Source organism: Chrysochloris asiatica, unplaced genomic scaffold, assembly GCF_000296735.1.
Source record: "Chrysochloris asiatica unplaced genomic scaffold, ChrAsi1.0 scaffold00159, whole genome shotgun sequence".
NCBI lineage: Eukaryota > Metazoa > Chordata > Mammalia > Afrosoricida > Chrysochloridae > Chrysochloris > Chrysochloris asiatica.
Genome location: NW_006408677.1, coordinates 5,037,567 through 5,047,209, shown reverse-complemented (window position 1 = coordinate 5,047,209; position 9,643 = coordinate 5,037,567). Strand labels below are relative to the sequence as shown.

General features: G+C 39.1%; 1 protein-coding gene across 1 annotated transcript; it reads right to left on the bottom strand.

Moving 5' to 3' along the window:
- Window positions 1-3,236: 3,236 nt before the first annotated feature.
- SERPINA7 (serpin peptidase inhibitor, clade A (alpha-1 antiproteinase, antitrypsin), member 7) lies at window positions 3,237-8,928 on the bottom strand. The gene is made up of 5 exons (XM_006871056.1): window positions 8,900-8,928; window positions 6,085-6,732; window positions 4,816-5,089; window positions 3,936-4,083; window positions 3,237-3,440 (listed from the first exon to the last, which is right to left on the bottom strand). The coding sequence occupies exons 2-5, from the start codon at window positions 6,713-6,715 to the stop codon at window positions 3,237-3,239; spliced, it is 1,257 nt and encodes a 418-aa protein (XP_006871118.1). The 5' UTR covers window positions 6,716-6,732; window positions 8,900-8,928.
- Between the last annotated feature and the right edge of the window lie 715 nt (window positions 8,929-9,643).

Genomic DNA, 9,643 nt, shown 5'->3' with positions numbered 1-9,643 from the left:
ACCCACCAGTCACTCTTGGAAATTCTATAAGGGGTCATTATGAGTCAGAACTGTCTCAATGACACTTTACAACAATGACAAATGGAGAGCTTGATGTCTCTGTAGCATAAACACTGGACTATGAACCATAAGGTCAGTGGATTGAGGTCACCAGCCTCTCCATATAAGAATGATGACTTTCAGCTTCAGCAAAGATTTAATTTACACTCTCAGAAACCCTATAGAGGATAGCTGAGTTGGAACTGAACCAATGGCACTTAACAACAACATAAAATGAAACTGAACAGTCTATAACTACATGCAAATATAGCCTATAATTACATCACATAGAATATATTGCACCGTCTCATGACTTATTGGCTATTTTGTTAATCTAGATTTTATTTAATAAAAAATCTACTATCTGGATTTTGTGCATTAATGATGTACATCTAGCAGTAACGAACGCTGAGGTGGTTAAGATTATGTGACTTCTTGGTTGGGTCATGAATCTCAGTCGTTTAGCAGTTACCAGAGTGTTTCAAAAAGTTTGTGGAAAAATGCCATTATCTTTAAATTTCATTTTACACAAACTTTTTAAAGCCACCTCATAGGTAATCGTGTAATTTGGTAGTTATGTAATGATGTAATTATCCTCCATTTTGTTATCTAATGCGGTCATTAACACTGCGCATAACAACCTGGTCTTTAGAAACTATGTCAATAAATGAGCAGAGGGTGTATGTGATTTCATTTATATAAAGATTTACCACAAAAACAGTGAAGCTAATTTATTGTGGCCTTGATGTTGCTATGTGCCATCAACTCAGTTCCCACTCATAGTGAATCTGTATAGGGTTTCTGAGGAGCAGCTGGTGGACTTGAACCACCAGTCTTTTGGTTTGCAGTTCAGTGCTTGTCCTACAGTGCCACACAAGGAGCCCAATTTATTGTGGTAGGATTCAGGATATGTTTGTGGAGCGTGCACTTGTAAGTGGGCAAAAGGGGGGATCCTGGCATGCAGATATTGTCTTCTATCTTAAGCTGGTGCTGATTATTTGGTGTATTCATTTTGTTAAAATTCAATAAGCTAAATACTTATGATTTGTGTACTTTTTGTTTATGTGTTACACTGTACAAAAAAAAAGTTTAAAAAACTAAAAATAAGCAAAGCAAAACAAAACAAACAACCTTGTACACAAGCCCCACCTCCAAAGATTTGGTTTCAGTTAATTTATGGGGATCCCAGTTCTAAGCATTGTCTTTAAGTTTGTTTGTCAACATTTTTTAATCCTCTAAGCACTGGCTTTTCAAATTTTGGCCCTTTTATCCTTATGAATTTTGTGCCATTTTCTTGTTGGTTTCTGAGCATTTATTATATTTAGTAGAAATTCTACTAAAGTTTCACTATTAAGTGAGACGTTCTCTACAGGTATTTGATGGGCAGCTTTTATGAGGCTAAGAAAGTTATCTGATTTGGCTAACTTGATAGATGATCTGAGACTCAAGATGAATAATGATCCAGCCAAAGGAAGGAATGACTGAATAAGGTTTAGTTCCTGAAAAGATACATGAACTATTTGAGTGAAAGTAGTTTTCTAATTCTTAGCTTCCCTCTGGAAATACTGATATTCTTCCCAAAAAAAACCTCTCATCAAATTAATTTGGGGAAGTTTGGGACAGGGTCTGTATGACATTAATTCTGGCCTCTGGAAGTAGGACCTGAACAAGAGAATTCTATTAAAAAGTTCAAAAAATTAAAACTAAGCAAGAAATTAAAATTAACCTGGAGATACATTATAACCCTGGTATTGCTTGATGTCTGATCTTGAGCAACAATATTGAAACAACTAATATGGACAGAATTCTTATCAGATGTCAGGTTCTAGAGTAAGTACTTTACATGCTGTGCTCAATAGAATGTTCACAAATTTCTGATGAGGTGGATATTATTATTGGTCCCATTTTACAAACATTGAAAAATAAGTTCTGTAGAGTTCAGATATCTTGTGCAAATTTACAGTACTAAAAGTAACAAAGCCAAGGTTGAATGTAACTTTAGTGAATCCCAACTACATGTTAACAATGAATTGTCCATGCCACAAGTCACTTTCCATCTCTAGACTTCCTGATTTCTCTTATACATGTTTGCAATCAACATATGAACTAGACCAGGAATAAGCAAATCTGCATGTAAATAGCTCAGATACAAAAAAAGCTAGATATTTTTGTGGGCCACATATTTTTCTAAACAGTATATATTTATTTCATCTGGACAGCACATTATCTACAACAGCACCTTGGCATATGATGTTATTTCCCTGTCAATGAAGGGCATCACCTTAGGGCCAGAATTTCAGGTACTACATCACTAACAAGTACAGTGACTTTGATGTGTGCTGAATTCTAACACTGGGGTCTTGAATGAATATTGTCTGAGATGAAATCTAGTTTGTTGGTTGAAGGTGGGTTTGCATGCACAGTCAAGCGGGATATTGTTGAAAGATCTGGGGAAAGGGAGATATCAAATTTCAGTGACAATAGAGACAAAAGTCAGACTAACTAGGAGATTGCTACATGAATGAGTAATCTGATTGGGATACGGACAAGGAGGTGACCTGTGACAAAGTATGAATAAATGACTTTCATTCTCTACTCCTTTTGGAATGGATTATGAGAGGTTTTCACAGGGGAATTCATCTTTGTTCCTTTGCCTCATGCTTTATAGGTAACAAATGCCACATCCTTAGCAGTGGCTGTGTCTATGACACAGCCCTGTAGTTGAAGCGCCTTTTCACAACATACCAACAGCAGTTATGGCAAGAATACTGAGACCTATTCTGATGGGGCAGGGGAAGATAGTTGAGTGTTCACACATAAGCAATTGCATTTTCATTTTTTATAGACCTTGAGCTAATGATTGGAGTACTGGGATAAGAGTGCCTGATCAACCATTTCCCAGAAGGAAGAGAAGAGAGCATTTGCAAACCCAGTGAAATTCACTGGAGTTAACTAATTGGGGTGTTTTCTGAAAAAGCAATGCATTGACATGGGGCCTCAACATAGGTTGTAGTGAGTTACTCGTTGACACTGAATATTTGATCACATCAGTGGCCTTTTCCATAGCCAGTATCCAATCTTCACCCCTGCATAAGGTGATGAATGTCTAACTCTATATTAATCACATGAGACTACACCATTTATTTATTTATTGTGGTAATAAGCACATGCAATTAGTCAACAGCCTATATCCCAAACTACACTTCCATTGGGTCCACAACTTTTCCTAGAAAAAGAATGCTCCTGGTGCTTTTCTCCAAAATTAACAGCAAGAAAGATCTATTAAATTGGATGATAGGGTGAAGGAGAGTCATCTCAGGTTGGTCCAGAGATCTGTCTTTGGGGACAATTACATCTTCTGTTCCCTTTTCACCAATGTTCAGCACTGCATTGTGAGCAGCCTGCAGGGAAAAACAAACATTGTCAATCCCTGAAGAAACAGGAACAGCCTTTGTAAGGGATTGGGAGCATGAAAGGAAAAGAAAAGCTGCAGCTACCTCTGTACTGTACTCTGTTGATGGTGATTGAAATCTAGCTACAGTTCATCTCTGGTGAAACTAGGGACAACTGTCAGGAAACTCCCTATTTCATTATGGACCTCTGATTCTCACAGTTACCTCTTCATCATACCCATCTCTAGAAACATATCTCACCAGAGCAACTTCTGACCTTAATCTCTGTCTTCAAAGTCATTTCAGGACATGAACTCCAGAAATGAAGGAACTGTGTTACAGTGACTTCTTTGGAGTGACAAGAATTACTCTAAATGAGTCCGCCCTGGTGACAGTCACACTGACTCTCTAGATTTCATATTCCCTATTGGTAAAATTACTAGAATTAATTGTCTCCTTTCTAGAACAAGACATTCAAGGACTCTCTCTAATCTATCAACTCACATTGGAAAGTTTCAGGCCATTGCCTTCTGCAAGTCCAGAAAAATCAGCATGATCAGCAAAGGCATCTTGGATGCCCATTTTCAGAAGAGTAGTTCCAAGGTCGTATGTGGCAGAAATGGAAAATTTTGGAACAAATAAGTCAACCCATCTGTGGAAAAATAAATAGGACAAATGACCATAATTACACCAAGCTCATGATGCCCTGCTTCTCTCACTCAACATGGTATTACTTTGGAATATGCTCCTCCCTTGAGTTTTGACAACAATTACTGTGTAGGTCAACATATGACATTCAAACCACAGATGTTATTCTGGGAGAAATGAGCTCTGGTTCAACCAGTATTGGGACAGAGCACTGTGAGTAATGAGATAGGTCTTCTCTATAATCAAAAGGAAATATGGCTGGGGTTTTGGCTAAAGTTGGAGATTAGTTATGTGAAGGTCAAGGAGTAAAACCCAGGGAAGCTCATGGTTTTCCATATTACACACTCAGATCAGAACTGATGCCCACCAACTCTTAACATCCAAATATTATCCATCTCCAAAGCTCTAGTTGTCCTCTAGAAAGGCATTATTTACTTTTGAACTGACACTGGATAGTTCATTTTATTTTTCTAGTCCTGATTACCTAATTTGAAAAATGCCAGTGATATTATTGCCTTCTCTGCAGGTTTATTGATGTGCTTAGATGAGATGAAGTATGTAAAGTACCCTACAAATAGCATGGCACATGGTATACTCTCAACAGGCTCTAGTGGTCATTGCACAGATGTTAGAGGCTTCAGAGTGATTCTCTTATTTCTAGGTTTCAGTTGAGTTCAGTCTCAGGTACACTGTTATATACCCATTTTCCACCCCTCAAAACCTGTAATGTGTTTACCCCTTCTGGAGTAAGCGGTTCCACTTCTTCAGTGTTTTAGATGACATGGATCCTTCCAACCACTCCATCTGACCCTCCTTGGGAAGGACAAAAAGTGCAAGACTTTTCTCACTGAAGTCCATTTGCAGCACTGTGCAGTTAAGCTCCGTATCCACTAGATGATAGTATTGTTCTATTTGGTGCATCATGGACACTTGCACTGTGGTGGTCTTGTCCACTAAGAAGCTGGAACCCTCTTCTGTTTTGGATGGATCAAAAGGATTTGCCCACTGGGCTTAAAATACAGAAAGAAGAGAGGAGTTTATTTCAAACCAGAGCTAAAGCCTACATGAGCTTTTATTAGTCATCTCACTCTAATAATTAAGGCAGAGGTAGGTGTCAACTGTCAACTAGTTTTACAAGTGAGTAACTAAAGATCAGGGACAGAAAGTGACCTGACTATGGTCAGCTACTGATCAGGTGACCAAGACAGGAGTCAAACTCAGGGCTGTTGGACTCCATGGTCTGTATTCAAAACCACTATACTTACACTAAACCCATCAGAGCCACAGTTTCCTCTTCTGTAAAAAGGTATAAGGACATCCAACACACAGGGTGAAATGAGACAACAGATCTGTTCACTCCTCCACTAAACGTGGCTGAGATGTGCTGTAGACACAGGACAAATCATTTGGGCACAGCACCTTCAGAAAAGAGTCAAATGATTCTTGTTGTTACAGACACCGGCTTTGGAGTTAGACAGACCTGGGTGGAAATACGAGCTCTGAACCATATGGAAGATGTGAATCTGGGCTTTGTGAGGAGAAGATGAGACAATGTGTGTTAACCGCAAATGTAGCATGATGCTTGAAACATAGACATTGCAACATATATGATGGAAGTATTCATGTAGCTAGCATGCCCAAGAGTATACATCAAGCCAGAGTCATAGTGAGGTTTAAATCCAAATCTGTCTGCCTGCAAGCCCAGACTTGTTTCGGAAGTGTGATGTTCTAGCCAGATGTGCAAAAGATGTTCATGCGATTGTCACCCACCTCCCTGAATGTGTCCTCACCATAAAAATTTCCTGGGTTCATCCACAGAGTTGTGTATCCCTTTTGGAAGAGAAAGACCTATGTGCAGCTATACCCAGTGGAGCAGGTCACTTTGGTATAAGGGGTGCCAGTGAGAAAATGCTGTGAACTTACTCCCCACCACCCTTCTTCCCAAACAAAAAATTGACATATATATATAAACACTGAACATGAAGTAGACATCTTGCAGTCTTACCTTTAAAGAAAATATAATTCACAAGGACCATGATGGTGTTTGGTTTGAGGTCTTGGATGAGGCTCATAACTTTCCCTTTGGTTTGCTTCTCCATGTGACTATTTATCTTCTGCTTGGCTGCAGAAACATTGGAGAAGTCAGTAGATAAGACTTCAGTCTCATAAAGGCTCTTGACATCATCCAAGAATTTTGCCAGTGGTTTCAGCTGCTTCCCAATGAAGAGGATATTTCCCATATGCAATTCCAGCTCCTTCTTTGGGAAATTCAGTGTACAGAAGAGGTACTGGAAGCCCTGCTGAATCTCAGCCATTGGAGTGACTGTGAGGTTGAACCCCAAGCTTTCCAGGATTTGCGTTTGAGTGGTTGAGGAGGCCCCAAAGGACAGCATGGCCAAAGCAGCAGAAATGCTTACAGGGGAAAAGAAGATGTTCTGATTTGGGGTTTCCACAATGAACCTCCGGTACAAGTTGAATGCAAAGTCGGCATTGATGGATGCCATTTTATAGAGAGTGACATTTGGTTGGGGGGAATGGCAGCTGGTTACTTTGCCTTCAGAGCTGCTGGGTGATGCACAGTGGATTGTCACATGAAGCCCAAGTAACAAGAAATACATATATAGGGATGGTGACATTGTGGAAGAAAATTAATCTCTGTAAGAAATGAGAGGAGACAGCCATTGGGGAAGGTTAACTGGATAAAACAGTCTCTGAGCCAGAGACATATAATAATCATCCATCATAATTAATAAAACAATCACAAAAAATGATAGTGTGCTCACCAGGGATTGAGTGGAGGCCTTTTATCCCAGAAAAAGTGATGACATATCTAATGGAAGAGTACAGTGGCTCCATAGGATAAGCATTATACTGGGAACCACATGGTTAGTGGTTTGAGCCCACCAGCTGCTCTGTGGGAGGAAGATGAGACTTTCTGCTCCCATGCTGATTTAAAACCTCAGAAACCCCATATAGGGCCACTGTAAGTCGGAACTGACTGAACAGCTCTTAACAATAATAACAATAATACCTAATGAACAAGATGTATAACAGGTGGCTCACTGTGGCCACAGAAATCATACAATGGATTTTTGTTTAGAAACAATATTCATATTACAACAATGTTCAGTAAATTAAATTCGTGTAAATTGTATCATTCTTCATTTGAATTAGAGTCAACCTTTTAGAGATAGAGGAATACACAGGCAAAACTTTTTTTGCATACATTATCATTTGTAGATTAAAAACTTGGGTTGTAATCATTTTCATTTTTTGTTTTCAATTTGGCATTTTCTTAAGATAAAATCTATAAGATATTCTAGGAGAAAAATCTCAAATTCCTTTGGCTTAAAAACAGGAGAATAATTTTCATAAAATAAGTGTTGCTGCAATCTAAGGATGAAAATTTATGAAGCCATGCACAAGTCCACGAGCTAAAATCCATGCAATACATGGAAGCCATGGAAGAAATTTCAATCAACAGGAAGATGAAAATGTAACTGTGCATTTTAGATCTCTCTTACCATCAGTATCATCTAAATATTGTTGTTGTTAAGTGCCGTTGAGTTGGTTCTGATCCATAGCAACTCTGTATAGAGTTTCCAAGGAGTAGCTAGTGAGCTTGTACCACTAAAGTTGGTTTAAACCCACTTTGCAGTCCAGCACATTAAGCCACAGTGTCACACCAGTACTTCATGTAAATAGTTATTTGTAAATGGTAAGGCATCTTAACACCCAAGCACATTATTTTTGAATTATTGGAAAGGGTATCAAAATAATATGTTGTAAGATGCTCTGAGTCTGGAAGAGTGAAATGCAACAGAGTAAGAGTCAGCTGTGGAACAAATCCCCAGTGACTGCACTTCTCCATTAGATATGTCACCATTTTTTCTGGGATGAGCACACTATCATTTTTTTTGTGATTGTTTTATTAATTATGATGGATGATTATTATATGTCTCTGTTCCATGGAATCAGGACAGGCCTTCTTCTTCAACCTTCCATTCCTTTCCTGGGTTATCCCATCACTCCCAGGAACTCAACTGCTACTTCAAAAGAGAATATCACTGATCTATAACACTCTGCTGAGTTTTTAGATATATCCTCCAGGATGTTGCATATGCACTTCAATCTCAAATTTTCCAAAGGGAAACTCATCATCTCCCTACTACTCAGACAATTTCCTTCTCTTCATGAGAATTATCTTCATGAGAACCCCCAGGCCAGAAACCTAGAAGTCATCCTAAGGGCTCCCCTCATTCTAATAATCCAATAAGTCATGATTCTTTATGAATACTCATTGTCATGATATTGCTTATGACTCATAGGGACCTAATAGGACAGAGTAGAACTGTTTGAGGATTTCCAAGACCATAAATCTTTATGGAAGCAGAATGCCACATCTTTATCTCATGGAGAGACTTTGGGGTTAGCAGTCAAGGACTTAACCACTATACCACCAGGACTCCCTACCTTGTGGATACTAATGCCTGAATACCTCTCCAAACTTCTCCCTTTTCACCATCCCTATGACCACTGATTCAGTTTATGGAGTGTACTACTGCATCAGCTGTTAGTAGATCACACTGCCTCCAGTCTCACCAATCCAAGTCTCCTGCTTCCATAACTCTCTCTGATCTCTACATTGTCACCAGAATCCTCTTTCTCTTAAAAACCACCAAGGTAGATAGGTCAATTATCAGATGACCACACTTAGACCTTGGCCTCCAAAGGTAGGAGTTCAGAGCTCACAGGGATTTGGGACTCTGACTACTGATAGAGATGTTCAAAGTTCCCAAAGAGAAAAAAAAAGTACTTACAACACACACCCAAGAAGCCACTTGCATCTTTCAGAAAGCAAAATCTTTCCATCTTTATAATGTACGCTGTATTGCAAAACTAGAACACTAGTAGTTACTCATTAATCCTGACATTAACCCTGGGATGATATTTCCAAAGCCAATATCCAAAACCAAGGCCAAGAGAAACAAAGTGAAAAATGATAAGGATGAAACTTTGGATGATTGCTTAGGCTTCCAAATCCTTCATCTAAAACAAAAGAGAAAAAGGATTATAAGAGCTGGTGTGTTTCAGGTGTACACCAGCAAAAGAATCTCTTAAGCAGTAAGAATGAAAGCCATGGGCAAAGGTGGCAGGGAGCAGCAGAAAAAAAGACTCTTCTTACCATCAGATCCAACAACACAGAGATTGGCAGATTTTTGTGAGAAAGGAGCACACAGGTAGAGACTGGGTGAGCCTCTCATAGGGGTGTGGCAGAAATTGTTTATGCATTAGCCTGGAAGATATGTTATAATAGCTAGCTTTCAAGTGTAGGCTTCTGATGCTGCACACATATATGCGTGCTTAGAGAAATAAGCATTCCCATCCTATAGTCACTAAAATCCTGTCTATCATCCCCTGGGCCACATAATTCCAAAAGAGGATGCAAAAGAAGCCAAGTTACACTGTGTTAACTGTGTACCAACTATTACAAGCTGTGCGAGGAAAGAGTACTGGAATCAGTCAGAGATCTGTGTTCAATCATGGCTTTGCCACCTTCTGGC